At 54.5% G+C, this 23250-nt stretch overlaps 1 protein-coding gene across 5 annotated transcripts; it reads left to right on the top strand.

Moving 5' to 3' along the window:
- Positions 1-8464: 8464 nt before the first annotated feature.
- Positions 8465-22613, top strand: KLF15 (KLF transcription factor 15). Of its 5 annotated transcripts, XM_036911616.2 has the most exons (5): positions 8465-8597; positions 9472-9581; positions 12897-13988; positions 14204-14325; positions 21406-22613. In XM_036911616.2, exons 3-5 carry the CDS (start codon positions 12922-12924, stop codon positions 21456-21458), a joined length of 1242 nt encoding a protein of 413 aa, XP_036767511.2. In that variant the 5' UTR covers positions 8465-8597; positions 9472-9581; positions 12897-12921; the 3' UTR covers positions 21459-22613. The 5 variants fall into 5 exon arrangements, with proteins under 5 accessions (XP_036767511.2, XP_036767510.2, XP_057361713.1 ...); XM_036911615.2 differs by lacking the exon at positions 9472-9581; XM_036911617.2 differs by lacking the exons at positions 8465-8597; positions 9472-9581 and adding an exon at positions 11043-11067.
- The last annotated feature ends 637 nt before the right edge of the window (positions 22614-23250 follow it).

The following is a 23250-nucleotide window of genomic DNA, read 5'->3' as shown; positions in this document are numbered from 1 at the left end:
TGTACTTTGCCGTTAACCTGCTGAAAGACTGATGTACAGCTGGACATGGAGAATAGATACGCCAAATTGTGGGCACACTGGGTGCTCGCTGGTTTGGCTGGCTGAAGTAGCTCCTTGTCCCATGATGGCCCATCTATTACATGGGACAGTGGCAGTGCCTGAAAAGCCACCTCTGGACCCGCTCCCCAGGTAGCCTCCTCTGAATCCTCTTCTGAACAGCAGGTGTGTCGGGGAAGGTGATGCAGTGGGCCCAGCCCTTGCAGTAGGAGAGCCTTCTCCCCTGCAGCTGGAGCTCATGCCCAGGGCCAAAACGTTGCAGGAGAAAGTGCTGAAGGGGAGAAGGGTGTCAGGGAAGGACAGGCATCAGGGGCTGGCCTGGCCTTGACTTTCAGACATAGGGAGAGTCCTGATCTCAGCACCCACTCATCCAACCAGCTGGACTAAAAAGGTTATGAAAACACAGAACCACGACAGTACAATACGTTGGTGTGTGGCTGAGCAATAGGGGGAAAATATGACTAATGCATATATAACCCTGAAAGAGACAGGTTTCCTAAACACTGACACCAAAGGTGGAATCCCTAACTGCATTTAGCTACATCAGTATAAACAAATCCTGCAGCTCCAAAAGCATGGTTGGCCATCTGTGATGAGCAGAGTTCAAATATTCTTCATATGCAAGAGTTCTTACACGTTGGTAAGAAAAACATTGGTATTGCTGTACAAAATAAACAGTCCACAGAAGAAATGCAAACTGCCACATATATGTAAACAAACATGAAAAAATACAAACAGACACACACACATATACACAAACGGGAAAAAACACAACTCCAATAATTCAAGAGAAACAAAACAACGGCACTTTTTATTTTTTTAAGTGTCACACTGGCAAAACCGGACAAAGCCTGTCACTTTCTGTAAAGTGGTAAGAGTGCTGACAAGAATATGGGAAATGGGGACTGGGATTCAGTGATGGCAGAGATCTGGGTACTAGAATCTCTGGAGGATGAGCTGGTCACAAATAGCAAATCTAAACATACCCTTTGACTCAGAAACCTCACTTGCCAAATTCACGTTTAAGAAACAGGATAGAGAAGACTTATGCACTAGGGCTGTTCGCTGCCGTTTTGCATATGGTAGTGAAAAATTGGAAACATCATCAATGTCCTTCAAGAATGGATGTTAAATTAATTAGGATATAGCTACCTCCGTGGGATACTAGTCAACTTGAAAGAATGACTGTTGCTAATCTATCATTATTGGCAGAGAAAGCAGCACACAAGGTATGTCCTGTTCTAAAAAGCTGCCAGAAGCAATCTGAGTGACTGTCGTTGGATGAACAGATAAATAAAATGGGGTCCATACATGCAAGGAATATGATTCAGGCTTAAAAGGAAGGACATTCTGACACAGGCTACCAATACGGATGGGCCTTGAGGACGTTATAGTTAGTGAAGTAAGCCAGTCCCAGAAGGACACAGACTGTGTGATTCCACCTCTGTGAGGTTCCTGAAGGCATCACATTCACAGAGACAGAAAGTAGAGTGGGGGCTGCCAGGGGCTGGATGGGGAGCGAGAGCTTAATAGGGGCAAAATGTTCTGGCAGATGAAAAGTTTTGGAAGTAGTGGTGATGGTTGCACAACAACGTGACTGTATTTTCAGTGACACTTAAATAGTTAAGACGGTCAATTTTATGTTATGTGTTTTTAGCTAAGACTTTCAAAAACACCCTCTGAAATACTGTGTATTATGTTTCCTCTTTTGTATTATAGCAAGAAAATGTTAACAATGATGTGGCTGTGAATACATTTTTTAGAAATACTTGTCTGTATTTCTGATATTTGGGGCAGTGAAAACATTTACTTTTACACTAATAAAAAACCTATTTCAAAAATAACATACTAAGTTGCACAATCAAGAGAGAAGTACAACGAAATAATATTTTTTCTGGTTATAAAAGTAATGTCTACTCATTGTAGAAAATCTGGAAAAGTGAAAAATATGTGAAAAAAAGATCACTTGTGTATAATCCCATCACTCAATGTAAATATTTAAAAAAATCAATATGAATACTTTTAATTTTTCTTTACATAATCATATATAGATTAATTCCTATATAGTTAGGCATCCTGCTTTTTTCACTTGAACTTTTATCAATCTTATAAAAACTTGATTTAAATCGATAAATGATATTCCACTGCAGGGATAGGGTATAGTTCATTATCTGTTTCCCTTTTGTGGGACATACATGGCTTTCTAATTTTTCTCAATTGCAAGTAATGTTGGGATGTTCTTGGCATATAAGTGATCAGTTTCTAGAAATAGACTCACTCAATCAAAATTGAGATATAGATATATTACAAGGTTGCTTTCTGGGAATGTACCAATTCAACCTTTTTCCAACAGTGTTACAAATATAAAAATATTCTTGTCAATTGGAAGAAAAGGGTATCTTGTTTGAATCTGTGCTTCTTTGATCAGTGGTAAGGTTAGAAATTTCCCTGCGTGTGCCCTGGCCATTTGCATGTTTCATTTTGTCTTTTTTTGACTTGGGTAGGTGTCTCCCTTACTGTTTTGAGGTGTCGTGGAACTCCTCCCTGAATCTGGTGAGTGGCAAGTGGCAGGCTGGTACGGTGATGCCATGCCATCATTCTGTGTCTTCACCTAAGCCCAGGACTCTTGCTTCCCCTGGATTTGCAGGACGGGCACCCTGGGGGAAGGGGATGGGAACTTCTGGCTAAAGGCTGGCTTGAAAAACATGTGATGAGCTTGAAGGACTTTAACCAGGCAGGAGTGACTCATTAACTCCCTGTCACCATCAGCACTTACCTGCCAGAGCTGAGGAGGCGCTGATTTTGCTGTGTCTTCATTTCTGACTGTGAGTTCTAGTCCTCCAGATAGACCTTGATGCCTCGGCAGTGGCATTTTTCTTTGATAGTTTCCAACTGTCACTTGGATTTGCTCCTCAGGTGTGTCCATCCTGCTACTCAGTCTTGGTTGGGTTTTCATGGATCCTATTAAGTGTTACAGTTTCAAGAAATCTTACTTGGGCTCTGAGTGCTCCTTTCTCATCGTGGTTGGTTCTGGTTTTATGGGCTCACTATACCCACTGTGATAAAACAATGTTGGCAGCACAGAGCAGCTGCATGGCTTAAAATGAGGCAAAAGTTGTTAAGCACTTAGAACAGTGTCCGGCATATAGCAAACACTTGTTAGCCCTTAGATCTCTGTGCCTGGTATACATACACTAAAGTTACCTGTTGTATTAGCCGGTGGTTCATAGATGCTTTTCCAGGAAAGTGTGGATACTCTGGGGCTGTGTCAATGGCCTGGGGCACATTGCTTGCCCCCAGCCTCACAGCACAACTGAGGTGGGGGCTGGCTGAAGGCCAGGGCAGTGAGCGCCGGTGGCTCATGGCTGGGATTTACTCAGCAACTAATAGGTCCCCTGGTGGAACAGGAATGACAGAATTGCAGATGCCTGTGAGCACCCTCAGGACAGGTCCTGAACAGCCTCATCTCTGCACGTCTCATCCAAGCCTGTCTGCCTGTGGGTGTCCTTGGCCCTGCTGTGGGCTCAGACCCCTCATCCTGGCCCTGGGAGCCCACAAGGACAAGGTCAGTGTGGGTCTGAGGGAGCAAATTACATGTGGGCCTCACCATAAACATGTCATGGGATACTGCATATGGTCCCTGGTACCTCCAGGTGACACACTCCTTCTGAGCAGCATGTCCTCATCTGTAATGCCAGCTGGTCAGTGTGTTGTGAAGATGAGACAGAGTGAGCCTCTGTGAAGTGCAGTGCATTGTTATTAACCTAAGAGCTAGAGATAATTCAGCAAGGATGATTGCCTGCAGATGAGCCTGTGGATGGGGCAGCAGAAGGCAGAGGCAATCTGGGCAAAAGCCAGGAGAGGAGGGGCTCCAGGGAGCTCTGCCAGGTTGCCTGACATGAGCAGTGGCCATTGGTTACAGGGACAGACATCTACCAGTGACCCGCAGGGGGCAAATCGGACTTCAAGGTCCTCACACCCTCCAGTCTGGTGCCAGCGCCTCTACCTGGCCCAACCCCTTCAGAAATCGAAGGGCCCCTGCTCAGGGTCTTGTGTAGATGAGCCTCTGGGGACCAGAGCAGGTGCTGAAGGACAGAGAGGTCTGGAAGGTCAAGCACAGACTGTCCAGTACACAGGGTCAGGGGCTCATATGCTTCCTTTGTAGACACAGACACATCCTAGCACTTCATTGATCAGAAGAGATGGTCTCTGGCCAGGGACCCCTGAGACTCAGCTGGGACAAGGGAGCTAAGGGCAGGGGAACTTGTTTCTTCCCACCCAGGAAGAGGGAGAAGTCAGTTACTGCAGGAGGTCACAGGGCTTGATGGCCTCAGGTAGTCCCTTTGTGCCCAGACCACTGAGCCACTGAATGGGTCCTTTAAATGCTCCCTGGTAGAGAACAGGCTGGGTTCAGATTCCCAGCAGGTGTGAGCTAAAGGGAAGGCTGAAGGTCTTGGGGAGGGTGTGGGCATCGGTGTGGGACATGGATGAGGACAAGACTGCTGAAAGACCTCTGGGACAATGCCAGCCCTCCAGGAACTTTTCCAAAGATTCACTACAATCTGCTAGCAGTTTTAGAAGGAGTAAATAGAAACAATTTCTTTATTCACTAGAAAGATATTTCTGGAGTATCCTAGGTTCTGGGGATACAGCAGTGAAGAATCCAAGTTCTTAAGGAGCTTGTCAGTTAGTGGGAAAGACAGGCAATAAACAAGTAAGTGTAGAATATAAAATCAGGACCATGACATATAATAATTCAAGGCCAGGGAATGGAGAGCAATGGAAGTACTGTTTCAGATGAGGTGATAAGGAAGGTATCTACAGTCAGGTGACATTTGAGCACAGACCAGACAATGTGAGCAAACAATCTATGCAGATATCTAGGAGGAAAGGAAATGAAATAATAGATGAAAACTTCCCTGAACTGAAGAATACTTGAATTTTCAGATTGAAAAGATACACCAAGCACAAAGCAGGAATAAGAAAAGAGACAAAAGTCTAGAGTCAGATGCATCTTGGTAGGGTAACCTAAGGGGAGAGGAAAGATCAAAAGTCCAAAAGGCACTAGGCCCAAGTGGTTTTACAGGCAAGGTCAAAAAACATTAAAACAATATAGCTTATATCCTCTTAAAGCCCTTTTCTGTGTGCAGGTAATATAGAAGTGGGGAAGGAATTGACTTGGAGGGAAAGTGTGTTACAGGTTTCCACTGCTGTGAGGAGAAATGTTTCCTTTCTTTGCCACTTCTGTTTTGAAGAACACCACTTGCCTTCTTTTTCTTCTTGGAAAGGAATTCTAGTGACAGATTCTCTGCACTGTACAGGGAGTTTTCCTCCCTAAATATGGCCTTGGGTAAATGCCATATCTAGCTGCTCAGGTGGATCTTCAGCTACTAGGCTGTCAGTGTTTCCATTCACTCACTCATTTATTCATTTATTCACTCAACACATTTATTGAGCCTTTATTATATTCTGGGCATGTGAAATCTGATCTAGCCTGGAGGTGGGAGAGAAGGTTGCTATGGGGCTAGGTCCCCAAGAGAGTGAAGCTTGCGCCAACAGCTGAAGACTGCATGGAATTAACCAGGCCAATGTAAGAGCTGGAGGCAGGGGGAGGAGGAGCTCTGTAGGAGACACCTGCACAAAGGCAGACCCTGGAAACTAGCCTCGGGGTGTCTGGATCTCTTCTGGGAAAACTGTTTTCCTAATTTCTCCAGTGACCAACTCATTTACCTTTTGGGGTAGGCTCCCTATCCTTATTTAATTTCTTTCAAGCTGATCCTGTTTGCTTCAAGGCTTTCAAAAATTCATTAAGTCAACAATTGGACACTTACTGTGTGCTTTGTACTGCAAATACGAAGATAAGAAATGAACAGGAATCACTGCTTTGAGGGAGCTTACATTCCACTGGAGGAGACAAAAAGCAAATAAAACAAATGTGAGATATATAGTACAGTAATAGAGAATAAGCATGGAAAAAGAGAAACAGGATAGAGAAATAAATATTAGGGTGAGTGTTAACATTTTAGGTTAAGTGGTTAAGTTGGGGAAGATATCTGAGACGATAACATTTGAATAAAACCCTGAAGGAGGTAATAGAGCCATGTAATTTGTGGGCTTAGAGTTTATACAGACAGTGGAAACAGCAAGTGCAAAAGGCCCTGAGGTAGGGTTGTGCCTGGGATGTTTGAGGAAGCATGAGGAGGTGAGAGTGGTTGGGGTGATGACAGCGAGGCCGAGAAAGGCCAGGACTTAACGGTGAGGTGGGAGCCACCGGAATGTTCTGAGCCAAGAAGGGACATGATATGACTCAAGCTGTAAATAGAGGCACCTTGACTGTTCTTTGGTTTCTCTCCCCCCCTCAGTTTACTGAGATATACTTGACATATATCACTGTATAAGGTTACAACATAATGGTATGAATTACATTTTGTGAAATGACTACTGCAGTAAGTGTAGTTAGCATCCATCATCTCATATACATACAATAAAAAGAAAAAGTAAAAAAAAGGAGAGAAATTTTCCTCGTGATGAGAACTGTTAGGATCTAACCTAACAACTTTCCTATATATTGTACAGCAGTGTCAGCTATAGTCAGCAGCTGTATACATCCCATCCCTAATACTTATTATCCTATAACTGCAAGTCTGTACCTTTAGACCACCTTCCTCCAATTCTCCTTTCCTCCACCCCTAACCTCTGGTAACCACAAATCTGATCTTTTTCTATGACTTTTCTTTTTGTTTTTATTTTAGATTCCATGTACAAGTGAAATCATACAGTATTTATCTTATTTATCTTCCTCTGTTCTTCAGCTACATGCTAAAGCTTCCTTGTGTGCTGAAACTGCTATGGATATGTCTCTGTTTTCCAAGTTTCCGGTGTGGTTTTTACTCAGGGGGTGCAGAACACTGGGCTGGGAGTGTATGAAGAGCAAAGGACCATGGCAGGTTGGGCATATGGAGAAGTGTGGACAGGCCTGGCTCCCACCCACAGGGACAAGACAGTGAGTCACTGAGCCCTCCAGACTCTGTCTCTTCTATAAAAATGGGAAATTCCACCTGTTCAGCCAATGCTGGCCAGGGCTGCCCTAGGGGTTCAGACAGTGTGCAGAGAGCTTCATCATCTCTTCATCCTCAACACAGCCCTCCAGCCAAGCCTCAGTTTGCCTCCCGGTGGCAGCAGGAGCTGCCTTCCTGGCACGGATGGGTGCACAGAGAGAAGAGCCCCAGGATACAGGGGCAGGAGCCGGCAGGGCCTTAGGAGCCCAGATCCACGGCATTCCAGAGAGCCCGGACAAGTCCTGGCTGTGTGTTCTGCTCTAGCAGTGTTCTTGGAGAGCAGCAGGGGAAATGCTCCCCGCCTTTCAGACCAGGTGGGGGGAGGATGAAGCTCCTTAGAAGGAGCTGTCTGCCCAGTGTCCTGGGTTGTCTGGAAGACGTCCTCCCTGGAGCAGACCGACAGACTCTGCCTCAACCCTCCTCTCTCCATAACGCTGTGCGGCCTCGCAGTCCGTCTCCTCATCTGTAAAATGCTGGCTGAGGACCCCGCAGGAGTGTGGGTTAAAGGGCGTAGCGGGGAGCGGGGCACCCTCTGCTCACGTGTTTCTCTTAGGCAAGTCACCCGGAGCCCACTTCTTCCCATCTCTGAGTAGAAAGCAGACCCGTCCCGGGATTTCCGCGGACTACAGCAGTGACGGCATCTGTGGACGAAGCACTGCCGAGTCTGCGGGACGGCACCGCAGAGACGGGGAGTCGCCTATCTGAGGCAGGGGTCGGCAAACGTCCTCAGTCGATCCGGGAGGCGGGGGGACTGCGCGGCGGGGGCGCACTTTCCGGAGCACAGCGGCTTGGCTCAGCGGAAAGACCTTACCGTATTTTTCCAACATTACGTACCCTTCGGAAAGTCCCCCACTCTCCCAGGCGCTCTACCGGAGACTCAGCGGCCCGCACACAACTGGGGCTGGGAGCGGGGTGGCGGGCACACCGGCCAGGGCTGCCCCACGGCGCAGGTCCCCCCGTGGACCGCGCTTCCGCGCCCTCTCGAGGCTTTTCGTAGGTCCCGAGACGCATCTCATGTTCCCGCCCGGGGACCGAGCTTTCGAAGAGGACCCCTGAGCACGCGGTTAGTCCACGGACAGGCGTGAGGAGCTGGGAGGCAGCTGCGGACGGGGAGCAGCGCTGGGCCTCGGGCCCCGGAACCCCCAGCGCGCCGTCCGCGCAGAGCCCTTGCGGCCGGGGGCGGGGCGGGGCGCGTGACGCGCGGCGCGGGCCAATGGGGCGCGCGCCCTGGGCCGAGCCTCCTGCGAGCCTTCGCGGCGCCCGCGGCGTCACGTGAGCCGCGGGGAGTGAGCGCTGAGGAGAGGCGGCGGGCTAGTGCTGCGCCGCAGCGACCCGCGGGCCGGCGGGCAAGCGAGCGAGTGCAGGACCTGCGGCCGGGCCCGCGGCGCCGCGACCCGGGAGCCAGGCCGCCGCCCCCAGCCCCGCCCGCTGGGCCTCAGGACCGCCGGGCCTGGCCGCTGGCCGGGCGTGCGCCCAGTTCAGGTGGGAGAGGCGCGCTGAGGCGAGACGGCCGCGTGGACTCGGCCCCGGGAGCGCAGGGGGTTGGCTGGGACGCGGGGGGCGCTGGCCGGCTTCGGGACGCGTGGCCGGGCGCTCGCGCCGCTGTCGCGGGCTCCTCACGAGTGTCCGAGGAAATGCTGGAGGAGCGGTGTGACCGTGAGGTCGGGCAAGCCAGGGAGAGTGATCCCCAGTCGCCCACCGGCCGGCACCTCAGCTCCTGGCCCCGCGTGTGCGTGCTCTCGCCTGGCCGACCGGCTCTCCCATATGGCGGGCACCCGGCGGGGCCTGGCGAGAAGAGCCGGCAGGCGGGCGCTCCGCCGGCCGGGGGCGGGAAAGGGGGTGGAGGGCCTGTGGTGGAGGGGTTACTGTCGGTCATCGAAGCGGCGGCCTCCCGGGGAGGGGGCGCGGGCAGAGGGCTTGGTGCCCAGCGGGCAGGGCTCCTGGGCTCCACCGAGGGGTCTGGGCGGGCTCCCCACGCCTTCCTTTCCCACGCACGGTCCCACACACGCCCGGGCACGCCCGTTGGCTCCACGCGCGTGTAAGAGGACACCCGCACGGCCAGACCGGCCGCGGCCACCACAGCCCGCACACGCAGTCACACGACATGAACTCACACCCCTTCACGCACACCGCACGGTTCACACATCTTGTACTCCGACTCCCCACACAGTCCCATGTTCTCTTCGACTGAACATTAACCAAGCTATGGCTCAGGGGTCGGCGGCGGAGGCTGTGGAGAGGTCATCCCGCACTCGCCACGCCCCCTGCCGGTTCCCTCTTCCCCCTGCACTCTGGTGTTCCCTATGGAACCCCGACCCCACTCCACAGGACACAGAGGGGCTGTTTTCTCTTCCAGTTACCAGCGGCCGGTCGGAGCGACAAATTCCCAAATGCCTGGGCCCTTTAAATCACCGTCCCCCTGCCCCCAGAACCAGGTGGCTCGTGAGGGGTCCCACCGCCCTGCAGGTGCGAGGACGCCGGGGCTTGGCGACTTTGGGGCCTGCGGGTGGCGCGGGGATAGTGGACTCTTATTTTGAAGGGCGCCCCCGCCCGCCACCCCCGTGATTTGCACGCTGACCCAATGGCAAGCCCTTGGCCGGCGCTGGGCTTGTTATCAATTACATGTTGTTCCTGCAGCCGCTGTGTCCCCAGGAGGATAAACAGCAGGCCTGGCCGGCCGGGCAGGGGGCGGAGTCCCGCCAGGGACTGTGCCCGGAACAGTGTGTCCCCTCCCCCTGCGCGCAGCCTGCGGCTCCTTCCCTGCCATGTGCTAGTGTTTTAGGGACCAGAGCTGGTCACCGCCCTGGTGTGCTCTCTAGAGCACCAGCGCCCAGAGCCCCTTCTTGGCTTTCAGCGTCCAGCCTAGGCCTCTCAGCGCTGCCTTAAGACCCTTGCTGCCTGACCTGGGCCTTTCTACTCCTGGTTTCACTGCCCGTGTAAAGGCCCAGGTCCTCCCAATTTCTGCTGGGTCCTATTTTAGACTCGGATATAGTAGTAGACTGAACAGTCAGAACAGCTTATATTCTGGTGGGGAGGTAAACAGAAAATAAAGTACACGAATAAATAATCGTGATAGTTTCTTGCAGTGGAAACTGCTAGGAAAAATATGCAGGATGGTGTAACAGAAGGTGGTCAGGGGAGGCCCCTCTAGGGAGTAACTTTTGAGCTGACATCTAAATAAGGCACTTCCACATGGGGGTGAGGGAGGAGGGACCCATGGAGAGCGACAGCCAGGGCAGTGGCCTGAGGCCCAGGCGCTCCTGAGCTTGATGCCCACTCCCCCAGTGTGGAGTGGGGTGGGTAGAGGTGAGGTGTGGGAGAGAGGGGCGGGGCCCAGGTGCTGGGCTGTTCAGAGGAGATGGGGTCACATTTCCTTGGGAAGCTCTTGGAGGTTTCCTGACAACCCACTGTACTGTACTTACTTGTTTCCTCCACTGTTTCTTTTTGTATCATTTCATCTATGAATTTCTCAGTTTATATCTCTAAAAGGTAAGGCTTCCTTTAAAAGGAATGTGCCAATCTCAATACCATCATCACTCTTAAAATGTTAACAGTAATACCTTAATATGGATCAGTTGGTGATCACATTTCAGGGGAGAGTTTAAGGTGGGCAGGAACACAGCCCACTCTGCCCCCACTACCAGTCCTGGCCTATTCCTGGGTTCCAGGAAGGCCATCCCCCTGATTCCTTGGCATCACAGCAGAGGGGCAGAAGGACCATGTGTTCACCCATTTGGAGGCTAATCCTAGTGGCTGGTACTGACCAGCGCCCATGTGCGAGTCAGCCCTGTCATTCAGTGCTCAGCCTGTAGCTCACTAGACTCTTACACCCACCTGGAAACAGGGCCCTGTTGGCAGCATCCCCACCCAGACACAGAGAGGTCATGCCATCTGCCTGAGGTTGCCCAGCTGATAAGCTGCAGAGACAGGAGCAGAGCCTCCCGCTCAGAGAGTGGGTGATGGGTGGAGGATCTCTAGGACTGAGTGAGTGTAGGCTCTGTCTAGCCTTGTTGCCCTTCGTGTTATATGACATTTTCATTCCCTCTCAACACCGATTTGGTGAAAACTGTATTTTTAGACTCCCAGTTTTAGATCGTAGGCAGAGTATCTAACATTAAAAAGCCAAACGTCCTCCTGGTAAAACTGCCCTGGGGTGCAGACTTGCCAAGGACACCTTGCCTTAGTTTCCCAGAGCTCTGTGAAGCTTCCTGGATGAGTGGGGAACTGAGGTCACAGGTCTTGGGGCCATTGGGGGCCTGGATCAGGCAGGAATACAGATTTGGGGAGAGCAAGGACTTGCCCAGGGTCACAGATGATTATGACCCCAGCCTTGGGGGGGTCTTCACCCATGGCTGGCCTGTTGGCTGTTGGACAGTGCTGGGTGCCAGCCCCACAGTCGTCCTCAAGATAGAGCATGCTAGTGGGTGCAGAGGTGATGCCTGGTGGCAGAGAATCTCTGGTTTCAGATGCAGAACATTCCTCTTCCTCACTGGTCATTGGGTGGGGACAAAAGTCCATGTAAGTGGCCCCAACACAGCCGGACACTGTTGACTCTCCTTGGACACCGGACCTAGCATGGCCTTCAGAGGATACAGCTCTGCTCTCTCCTCTCTGTTGATACTCTCTGAGCCCCTCCTGGGGACCAGCGGCCACTCTGGGAGCTGGGGACACAGTGGAGACCCGGTAGCCCAGCCTGCCCTCATGAAGCGCATGGTCTAGCGTGGAGACTGGAGTTAGCTGGGCCTTCTTGAGGTGGTGAGTGCTCCATGGGGTGCAGGTCACGGGGGTCTTCTGTCCTACCAGGTGGTTAGGGAGTCCAATGGGTAGGAGCTATAAGCCCTCTGTGACCTGGGGCCACTTGCTCCACCATGAGTTATCACCATGCGGCAGGGCCCTGCCCACCCACTGGAGAAGCCTCAGCAAAGTGTCCATGTGTGGTTGAGAGCATTTTGTTCAGGCCTGTCCTTGTCTCTCCCATTTCACAGAGGAGGCAGTGGAGGCTGGAGGGGTCTGAGAACTGGAGGGTGGGTGAGCTATCCCCCTTCCAATGAGAAAACAGCCTGGAAGGGCAGGCACATAGTCAGATTTTTGATTTTTTGCCATGAAGTGGACTTGCCTGATTAAAATATAGACTGCCAGGTTAAGTTTGAATCTCAAATAAAATAATTTTTTAATACAAGCTTGTCCCATCCAATATTTAGGACATGCTTATATTAAAAATTGTTCGTTTTTTTAAGTCTGAAATTCAAATTTAACCTAGCAGCCTGTGTTTTTTTATTTGCTCAGTCTGGCAACCCTACCCAAGCCCCAACAGCTTGACGGTCAGAGGGCGAATGGTCATTCTCCTACCCCCTTCCAGGGACTCAACAGGAATGAAGCTGAGGTCTAGTGTCTTCAGAAATGCAGCCACTCCAAGTGGGTTCCCCAACCTTGGCTGTTTTGGGGTACAGCAAGCCTGCTCACATACTCACTTTCTCATTCACAGACACTCACACAGTCATTCACAGACACGTGTGTTATTTTCCAGAGTTCTGGAAAATCTGTTTGAAACCAAAAGTGCCCTCGTTGTGCAATGGGCTTGGAGAGTGTTCTTTTGCAAACAGGTGGTGCAATTTCAGAAAACACTCTTGCAGACAGAGTTCTCCCAAGGGTGGGATGGAGGCAGGATCCAGGCATTTGGCAACGGGAGGCTGTGAACTGGTGGTGGAGGGGGGCCGCAGGCTCAGGAGGTCGTAGGTGAGTGCGCCATCCTGACTGGGCCTCCCTTGTTCCCCTCTGCAGCCACCACCAGCACAGCCAGGCCAGCATGGTGGACCACTTGCTTCCAGTGGACGAGACCTTCTCGTCGCCGAAATACCCACTTGGTTATTTGGGTGATAGGCTGGCTGGTGCGCGGGCATACCACATGCTGCCCTCACCCCTTTCAGAGGACGACAGTGACGCCTCCAGCCTGTGCTCCTGTGCCAGCCCCGACTCGCAAGCCCTCTGCTCCTGCTGCAGTGGTGGCCCAGGAGCTGAGGGCCAGGACAGCATCTTGGACTTCTTGCTGTCCCAGGCTACCCTGGGCACTGGTGGTGCTGGTGGCAGCAGTGGCCCCATGGCCTGGGGGGCCTGGCGGAGGGCACAGGCTCCTGTGAAGGGGGAGCATTTCTGTTTCCCCAAGTTTCCTGTGGGTGATCCTGATGATGTCCCACGGCCCTTCCAGCCCACCCTGGAGGAGATCGAAGAGTTTCTGGAGGAGAACATGGAGCTGGGGGTCAAGGAGGCTGCAGAGAGCAACAGCAAGGATGCAGAGGCCTGCGGCCAGCTCTCTGCTGGGCCACACAAGAGCCACCACCACCCGGGGTCTGGTGGGAGAGAGTGCTGCGCTCCTCCACTCGGTGGCGCCAGTGAGGGCAGCAGCCAGGCCCTGGGGGTGGGGCCTGCCCCTGACAGCCCTATTCCCCTGCTGCTGCAGATTCAGCCGGTGCAGGTGAAGCAGGAATTGGGCGCGGAGCCCTCCTCCCCCGGGCAGGCCCCAGAGAGCGTCAAGGTGGCCCAGCTGCTGGTGAACATCCAGGGGCAGACCTTCGCACTCGTGCCCCAGGTGGTGCCTTCCTCCAACTTGAACCTGCCTTCCAAGTTTGTGCGCATTGCCCCTGTGCCCATTGCTGCCAAGCCCATTGGATCAGGACCCCTGGGGTCTGGCCCCACTAGCCTCCTCATGGGCCAGAAGTTCCCCAAGAACCCAGCAGCAGAACTCATTAAAATGCACAAATGTACTTTCCCTGGCTGCAGCAAGATGTACACCAAAAGCAGCCACCTCAAGGCCCACCTGCGCCGGCACACAGGCGAGAAGCCCTTCGCCTGCACCTGGCCGGGTTGCGGCTGGAGGTCAGTATGGCGGGTGACAGGCTGGGCAGACCATTTGACTCTGCTCCACGGGGCGTGGGGCCAAGGCTGGGTTCTCCACTGTTAGATAAGGCTGATTAGGAGTAGGGGAGTGGGCTGGGGGCAGGGCCAGAGTTGGCGCTGCTGCCCGGAGGCCTCCTTATGCCTTCTGGCCACTAAAGCTGGAAACCAACTGGCCTCCAGCTTATAATGCCCAGGGGAGGCTTGCTACAGTTGGTGCCGGGCCAAGGACAGCTAAGGACTGTGGAGCCAGGGCGGTGTGCCAGGTGGGCTGTGGCCATGTGCACACTGCCCACCCTGTGCCTCACAGCACCCCAGGGTAAGTACCACCCTTACTCCCATCTTGCAGTTGAGAAAACTGATGCTCAGAGACTAAGTAACTTGCCCAAGTTACAAATCCTGCTTTATAATGGGATTTGGGTCCAGGAGGTTGTATGAGAGAGGTCACATCCTAAAAATGCTGCTTCCCCAACCAGAGGGACCCGCTTTGCTTACAGGTGTCCTTGGGCATGTGGGCTGGGCGTGGTCCATGCTCCCCGCTCCTACCTCCCCACCTCAGGACCCTGGAGGAGTGTTTGGGAAGCTGCAAAGGCCAGCCGAGAGGGAGGGCCAGGCCAAGGTGCTGGACCAAAGGTGGATGAAGCCCTCATGCCCTGCGCCTGGTGGCCCAGCAGGGGACACCAGCTCTCAGAGGGCAGGGGCAAGGGTCTTGCTCAGGGTCGTGCAGCCATCGAGTGGTAAAGCTGGATGGCTCCCCTGTGGCTCCCCTCCTCTGGGTCCCAGGGCTGCTCACCCTTTTCGGGGGTGTGTGACCACCTTTTCCTGAATGGCAGGCACCAGGCCAGGGGCTCACATGCCCGGGTGCCACAGCTGGGCGCTCCCCAGTCTTGGATGCCCACCCCACAGGAATCTCTGGCCTGCCTGGGAGGGTGGCCTGTCTACTGGCACATTCCCGGTCTTCACTGCTGCTGTGTGTGTGAGTGACGTGGCGTGCTCATCTGTGTACAGAACCAGACCTTGCAATCGGGCATTTGGCTGGGTGTGCACACGTGTACGCACAGTGTGCTCTTCGTGTATGACTGCCACGTTGCCCTCAGGGTGTGTGCGTACCTTATCTGTGCATGTGCATCTGCACAGTGTGAAACACAGGGTGCAGTTGGCAGCATCTGTTTTTCTTGACCAGACTCTTGGATGAGAGCTGAGAGCTGGCCCTGGGATGGGCGGTGTGGCTGCCGAGGCCCGGCTGCCGAGGCTGTGGCAGGACTGAGCTGTGGCTCAGGCATTTGATGGGATGCTCACAGCCCCTTGCCATGGGGAGCTGAGCTGCCCTGGGAAGGGATTTTTTGCAAACAGTGTCTTGGATTATGGGGGCTCTTTCTGATTGAGCCTCTGCACCCACCACCCCAAAGGCACCCCTCAGAGCCACAGGGCTGCCGCAAGAGCTGGCACAGCCCCCAGTGCTGGTTGCTGGTGCTGATGTCACGGGCCTCTCTGAGCCTGCTGTGGGCCCTGGGCAGCAGGGGTAGTGGGAGGAGCCGAGAGACCAGGTCACAGGGGCAGGCACTCAGCTGTAGGAGGGAGGGATATCATGACACCTCAGGTGGAGGCAGCTGGTGGCAGTGGTCAGCAGCCTCAGCCCTGGTCAGCCTCCAACTTGCTGTGTGCCCTCCGGGTGTCTCCCGCCAGCTAAACCTCAGTTTCCTCGTCTGTGAAGTGGAGGGCCTGCTCCCTGTCTCTCCCTATTAGGGGTGCAGGGTGCTCAGCAGTGTCCCCTTCTCATGGTGGTATTGTCACTCACTCATACAGCGTCAGAGTCTGAGAAGGGGGGTTGCTCTGCCTGCCTCCACGTGGGTGGTACCCCATTTCAGAGGTGCCCCCAGCCTCACAGACTCAGGGACTCCTCTTGGACACGTTCTCCTTGGTGGGGGGCAGAGGTCTGCCAATTCAGCAGAGCTCCAGTCTGACTCTTGTCATGGGCTCCCTTTCCTGGGTGCCACCTCCTGGCCTCTGCTGAACGTTGCTGAGTGGCTCCTCCACTAGAATGAGGCTGGGTGGGGCCACGGGGGGAAGGGCACAGTCTTTGCTCAAGGCCGTCCCCTCAGCCCACTCCCCTAGGAGAAGGGGACCTGCCTTCCTCCGGCTGGCCCAGGTACCATATAGGACTCCAGCCCAGAGTGCATCTGAGGGGGGTAGGTCTCAGCCTCACACACAGTGGGCTCATGAGGTAGCAAGTTGCCTGTGGCAGGAGGTGTGTAAACAAGAGTGGGATTTGTGGAAGGGATTCAGCTCTGCCACTGTCTGAGCCCTGGCACTTGTCTTGCCCAGGACCCCTTGGCCGGGGAGGGCTCTGGTACAGTGAGGCCCCTGTGGAGCTGATTCAGGAACTGGAGCCATTCGGCCTCCATCCACTCCTGGACCTTCAAAGGGCCTCCCCAGCTTCTGCCAAGGTCCTCTGGAGTGGAGGGTGGCCTTGATGGGGTCACATGAGGCAAGGGCACTGGGAGCTGAGGGTGCCTGCCTCTTAGGAGGGTGTTTCTCTGAGGATAAGAGAGTCCCTGGTTGGCTTTCAGGGGTTCTGAACCCCTGGGGATGTGCACAAGATGTGTGTATCCCTTAAATGTGTCTGTTGCCTTCAACTGCAGGGCGGGGTTTGGGGGGAGCCCTTGCAGAATCTGGGTGGGAGGACGGAGCTGGCTTTGGGGGAGCTTGGTCTGGACAGGAGAGGAGAAGTAATGATAATGACAATAAGATGTCATATTTACTGACTACCTACTGTGTGCTAGGCGCTAAGATTCTCAGAGCTGGAATTCCCTCTACCAAGCCTCGTGCTTGCTTACATACCCCCAGCTATGGGGAACTCATGACCTCCCGAGGCCTTTTCCTATACTTTGGTATGCTTCAGTTCCCATCCAAACTTCTCATTCTGGCTCAGAGGCCTACACGATCTGCTTACCGGCCTTTCCTGTGCAGTGCAGGCTCCCACCTGGCCTGGCCCTGTCTGTGCCCTGTCTCCAGTGCTTCCCCCACCAGGATGGCTATAGTTGGTCTTGTGATGGTTCCTGCTTTATTCAGCACACCTCACATGTGTTAGCCCCCTCACTCCTCACAGCAGCCCTGTAGGTACTGATTTGCATTTTACAGAGGGGGAAACTGAGGCCCAGAGAGCCCATAGGGACAGAACTAGTGAGTGTGGCCCTGGGTGCACCCCTAGGCAGGTGCCTCGGCCCTGCCGGCCTCTCCCACCTGGAGACACGCCTGCAGCCACATGGCTGGCCCTTCCCTCCCTCCCTGTGTGCCTGGTGTTGTGGCTGGGTGTCCCTCGCTCTCCTCCTCATGAGGCCATCACTCATTCAGGTGTTACACTTACTGGCTAACAGAAAAGAGACACAATAGCAACAACATAATTGTAGCTACTAATGCATGCTGGGTAGACCAAGCATGGTAACTCAGGGTTCCAGATAAGTCCACCATGCAGGCCTCAGTATGTTGTACCCATTTTACAGAGGAGGAAATTGAGACACAGAGCAGCTAAGTAAGTTCTCCATGGCCACATAGCTAGAAGTGGCAGAGCCAGGAGTTCAGCCTGGGAGGGCCACCCGCAGCCGGTCGCCTCTCCATGCGAGGAGCTCACACACACCCCTCTTCTCCCTTGCGGCCCGGCTGAGGAGTTTGCGGTCATCCTGTCAGGGTAGTCCTGGCCCCAGCACTGTCCTGGGTCCTGTGCACACCCTTGTGTCATGAACGGTATCTCACTCCCCCCACCCCCCGACCCAGGTCGTCACTGGCCCAGGTAACCAGCCCCCACTTCCTTCTGCTTTTGGTCCTGAATGCAGTCTCCCTGTCCCTTCCCTTCCTGTGATGTGGTTCTGGCACCATGACAGGGCCACAGCCAGGCTCTGCCTGTTCCGATCTGACTGTCTGGGAAGTGGCCGTTTGCCTGCCTTCCTAGAAGTTTCCTTGCTTCACTCTGGGACACAGGCCTCCTTTGTTCCTGCAGTAGGACGTCCTGTTCCAGAATGGCCAAGCTGTTCTGTCCAGAAAAAAATCCCCTCCTTCCAGGGCTAATATGAATATTAATGACTCTCAGCAGGCCTGTGTGGCAGGTACTCCTACCGTCCCTGGTGGACATGGGGCCCAGAAAAGGAGAGTTACAGGCCTGAGGCCACAAAGCCAGGATTCAAGCCCACTGGTCCAGCTGCCCCTATTCTGTGAGGCAGTCTCTGAGCCCACCCCTACAGTTGGCAGAGCCCCCAGGTACTGTTGGACAGGTTGTGCACTGCACGACTCTAGGGGGCAACATTCCCATTGCAGTCCTCCGGGCTTGGCTCTTTACAGTAATGGCTTTTGGCAGTGCAGGGGCACCTTCACACCAGGTGCTATGTGCCAGTGGTGGTGCTGACTTTATGGGCTGCTCGGGAGTCACCGGACTCCTGTCTTTCCCTGTCCTGCACCTCAGCAGCACGAATCTTGGTACTGACCCTTGCGCACCAGGGACCGGGCCCCATGCTAAGCTCCCTGCAGGTAACAAGCTCACAATTATCAAACTGTTGCTGTGTGCCAAGCACTGCTCCAAACACCCACTGCCTTTACTGTCTTTGGAGGCCGATCTGTCATTTCCTGTCTCCAGGCGGGGAACTGAGCCTCAGAGAGCTTGGTGACTTTCCATGGACGCCCATTCAGGAGGTGGCAGAGCTCACTGCCTGCAGGGGCTGCGTCTTATCCACCTGGCTCCTCTGGCCCCTGTGTGCCCCCCAGGCCTCTGGTGGCTGCTCTTTGGGGGAATGTGGGTGAGGGTGTCAGGCAGGGATCTTCAGTTCCCAGTTCTTCAGTTCATGTGGGGCGGGGGCTTACAGGCGGGCTGCTTGCTCTCAGGCCTGGCTCTCCCTTGGCTGAGGTGTCCCCGTAGCGAGAGGGCTGCCTTTGACCTCTGAGACAAGTTCTGGAAGATGGGTGGCTCCCAAGGTCTTCATGGGATGAGGAAGGAAAGTTAATCCTGGAATGTTCTCGAGTTTGCTCAGGGCTCCCAGTAGGGTGGGGGCCTGAGAGGATCCTGCTGTTCCAGCCCTGGGTGACCCCAGCAAGCCCTTGTCCTCTTTGAGCCTTTGCTCTGTTGTTATCAGTCCCATGGGCCAGGAAGGTGCCTGGGGCCCAGGAAGACTTGGGTCTTGCTGGTGGCACGGTCTCTGTGGCTCTCTGCTGCCCCTGCCCAGGACAGGCACCCCTGCTCAGAAGCTGCATGTCCAAGCCCCGCCAGAGCAGGTGTTCCTGGCAGGGGAGCACAGGCCCCAGCTCTGACTGCCACGACACGTTGATGCCACTTCCTCACTGGCACAGGGCTGCAGTGACACACACCACCCGGCCAGGCTCTGTTGCGGAGGCCAGGCCCTCTGTGGACGCTGAGGCAGTTGGCACCGCCAGGAGGTGCACTGGGCCCTTTGCTCAGGCCTCGGCTGCTCTGTCTTGCTGGTTACCCTGGACCAGACCACCATCACTCTGAGCCTCAGTTTCCTCACTTGGCAAATGGGATAGCTGGGCTACCTTACTCCAGAAGTATGCTGAGCACTGCTGGGTGCCAGCCCCAGTTGGTGCCCTGGGATGTGAGGTGGAGTGCCAGCCTCCAAGCTCAGAAACCTGGCTGCCCTCTGGGGGTGGGGCCCTGGGCACCAGGGGTGGCTGAGCCAGCTTGTCCTCTGTGCCTCCAGGCCAGGCCCTCTGCCTGGGGCTTAGGCCCCTCTGCTGCCCACCTGAGCCTTTCCCAGGCATTGTTCTGCTCCCTGGCCTGCCATGGGATCAAGCACTCCACCCACAGGGCCAGGCCAGAGGTGGCTACCAGCCCCTACCAATCAGCCAGTTTGGAGACAGCTGTTCCAAGGCCACCATATAACCGACCTCTCACCACATGGGCTACCACACAGGTCCAGGAACCGGGCTGTTGGGCTTGGTGCTCCCTGTGTGTGCACTGGGTGTATGCATGTGTACCTGTGTGTGGTGTGCATGTGTGCGTGAGCGCACCTGTGTGTGCAATGCACCCGTGTTGGCAACATGCATGTGAATGGCATGGGTATGTACATGTGAGTGTGCAGGTGTGTGTGCAAACATGTGCGGGCCTATTGTGTGGCATGCATTGGGGCTTGAGAGGAACGCCCCTGTAACAGCTCTCCATCCTTGGAGCTTGCTGTGCCGCCTCTGTCATGTAAGTGCACTTACTGGGCACCCACTGTGCCCCAGGTGCTAGGCTGGTGGGGGGGCAGTGGGTACCACAGGGAGCCAGACAGACACATCTTTCTACATGGAGCTGATGGTCTAGGGGCACAGACTGACACTCATCAAAGAGTTGAAAACTAAAATTGCAATAGTGGCAGCAGGGGCCAGGAAAAAGGCACATAGTGCTGTGGGAGCCTAGAATGGGATGCAGTCCTGGAAGTCTTTCCTGAGAAAGTGACTTTTGAACTAAGCATCAAAGGATACATGGGAGGAAGCAAGGTGAAGAGGGGAGGCAAGAGCATTCCAGATAGGGAAACAGTCCATGCAAATGTCCTGCCAGGAGACAGACCAGACCAAGGGCAGGTCAGTGCAGGTGGAGCACAGAGGAGGAGCGTATGTGTTGGGTGGGGAGTGGAATTTCATTGGCAGGGCCAGGGCCATGCGGTGGGGGTGCCTCAAACCCCCCAAGTCAGTGACAACAGCCTGAGCCCTGTGGCCCAGCCCTGGTCCTTACCTCTTCCATTAGAGCTGCTCCTTCCCAGAGGCCTCTTGGCTGTGGCAGCGTTTGCTCCCAGGCAGGCTCAGGCCAAGAGAGGGAGGTGGCAGGGAACCATTCACCTCGCAGAAGTACCCAGCAGGGTTGTAGTTTTGTCTGGGGACATCTTTGGGGACCCAGCTTCCAGGAAAGCCCAGGGTCCAGGAGTTGGGTGGGGCTCAAATCTGAGGACCCTGCCTCTGCTGTAATGGATGAAGAGAAGAGTCAGGAGGTCCTTGCGTGCTGAGAAGACACCTCTCCTGTGGCTTATGGCTTGGGTTCGTGGCTCTCTGGATGGGCTTCACCCCAGAGACCTTTTTGGAGGCCCCAGCGTCAAGTTCTGGTCTAAGCGGGGAGCCTGAGGCATGGCTGCAGTCAGAGCCAGGGTGACCCATTGCACTTTAGGGGAGGGCTGTTTAGGAGCGTGCCTCCCCAGCTTTGGCGGGCTTGAGGGCCTGGTGGGTGCACACTAGGCCCAGATGCAGAAGAGTGCTTGCCCTGCTAGCACCAACCTTTGATTATTTGCAGTCTTGTCATCCTGGAGGGGCGTCAGGGCTTGGGACAGTGACTCCCCCCACCCCCAACATGCACTCAAAGCCCTTGGAGGAGGGCGCTGGGTAGGTGGGCCCTGCCTGGCTGACCACCGGCCGTGTCCCATAGGTTCTCACGCTCCGACGAGCTGTCACGGCACCGGCGCTCCCACTCAGGCGTGAAGCCCTACCAGTGTCCAGTGTGCGAGAAGAAGTTTGCGCGGAGTGACCACCTCTCCAAGCACATCAAGGTGCACCGCTTCCCCCGGAGCAGCCGTGCTGCAGTGCGCCCTGCGAACTGAGCACAGCCGGTGGCCTCCCCACCCCCACCCTTTATTTTGTAGCAATAATTTATTTGCTTCCTCCAGGGGGACGTGTGACAATGTTACCAACCCACCTTCTGAAAACCCGGAGGTGCTGGGAGAGGGGGCTGGCGTGGGAGGCATGAACCCAGAGCCCCCCTCCTGCTGCCTTTCCTGGAAAAGCAGCCATACCCGCGCCCCGCACCTGGGCTGGAGGCCGGCTGCCCCACCTTTGTGCCTTGTGCCTTTAAGCCTGCCAGCCTCTGCTGCAGCGGCCACGGGGCCTGGCCCTTCTCTCTCTGGGCTCCCCTGCTGGGCCCCAGGCCAGCACTTTATTGCTTGGGAAGAAGAAATGTGCAGTTTTGAAATGTCCATTCCCAGAGGGAGCCATGCTGGGAGGAAGGAGACGGGCCAGAAGCCCAGGGCTGCACTGTGCTGGAGGGTGGCTTTGTCTGGGATGCCTGGCTCAGCCCGACTACCGGGGTGCCGGCCATGGGTCAGGCGTGCAGGACCTGGCCTCCCGGCAGAAGCAGACTTGGAGTGAAAAGCCTCCTCTTTGAGGAGCTGGCAGTGCTTGTGCTTAAGTTGAATGTGCAGGGCAGACAAGACAGATGCTGGCTAGCCCAGAGTGTCTGTACCCAGCGTGATGCATCCCGTGCTCCTATTTCCAGACAAATCTAGACACCAGCCTCCAGGGTCACCTTTGGGAGGAGAGGGGTACAGACTGCATCTCCTATAAAAGGACTAGATAAAGCCTCGCAATCCTGATTTAGAAATGCATTCCTTATTTTGTCTAGAAATTAATATTGAACTAGCTTGTTTTGACAGGTTTATTTCACATCCTATGAATGTATGTAAATAAGCTGTACATAGGTACATCTACATAAAATATCTTTTAATAACATATCAACATTTGTGTAAATTTGAAATAAAAAAATCTATAAAGCTGGTGTACATATGTTACAATTATGTATATTTTCTTTGGTCCTTCATAAAAATATATTTACTTTACCAATAAAAAGAAAAAAGAACTCAATCCTATGGCATTCATGTGCCATTTTCCTCTGTTCTGGCAGGAAATGGTGAATCTGGGGCCTGAGTGTCTGTGTCAGCGTCTACAGTCTTCAGGGGACCTTGGCTTGTACCTGGAGGGATAGAGGCCCCTCCTTTGGGGGCCAGCTCCTGGTCCGGAGGAGCAGGGTTCCCACACAGCCCCACCTCCATGCCGGCTACTGGGCTTCTGCGCACTTCAGTTTCCCGGAGGACTCCCTCTCCTCTCCACCAACCAGATCCACCCCCTGTCACAGTGTCAGCTATGGGAAGCCACCGGGGGCCAGGCCAGGCTGCAGGGATTGCCCTGTGTGCTGGGGGGCAGATCACTGTGCCTCTTGGACTCCCCTGAGGAAATGGCATGTTACTTCCTACTGGCACGGGTGAGTGGGAATGGATTCATAATCTTGACCAAGTGAAGGAGAGACTTGGAGAGGCCGGTGTGTGGAGTCAGGCACCCTCTTGCCTCCCCTCTCCTCCAGATGCTCTGAGCTCTGGGGGTTTGGGGCCTCCCAAACTTTCCCAGATGTTTGGGGGCTCTGCCGTATGCTTACACAGTTGAGGTCTGGACCCATCCACACATCCCAGGTGTGCTGAAAGCTGTGGCACCAGGGACCAGGGGA

The sequence above is a fragment of the Manis pentadactyla genome, chromosome 1, assembly GCF_030020395.1.
Source record: "Manis pentadactyla isolate mManPen7 chromosome 1, mManPen7.hap1, whole genome shotgun sequence".
NCBI classification, from domain to species: domain Eukaryota; kingdom Metazoa; phylum Chordata; class Mammalia; order Pholidota; family Manidae; genus Manis; species Manis pentadactyla.
This window is presented reverse-complemented; position numbering and strand designations above follow the sequence as displayed.

Bases quoted from the DNA above. Each gene is read 5' to 3' on its own strand.
- KLF15 (XM_036911615.2), top strand. From the start codon at position 12,922: ATGGTGGACCACTTGCTTCCAGTGGACGAGACCTTCTCGTCGCCGAAA. The intron at 13,989-14,203 runs GTCAGTATGGCG...TATAATGCCCAG, and splicing joins TGGCCGGGTTGCGGCTGGAG to GGGAGGCTTGCTACAGTTGG. The intron at 14,326-21,405 runs GTAAGTACCACC...CGTGTCCCATAG, and splicing joins GTGCCTCACAGCACCCCAGG to GTTCTCACGCTCCGACGAGC.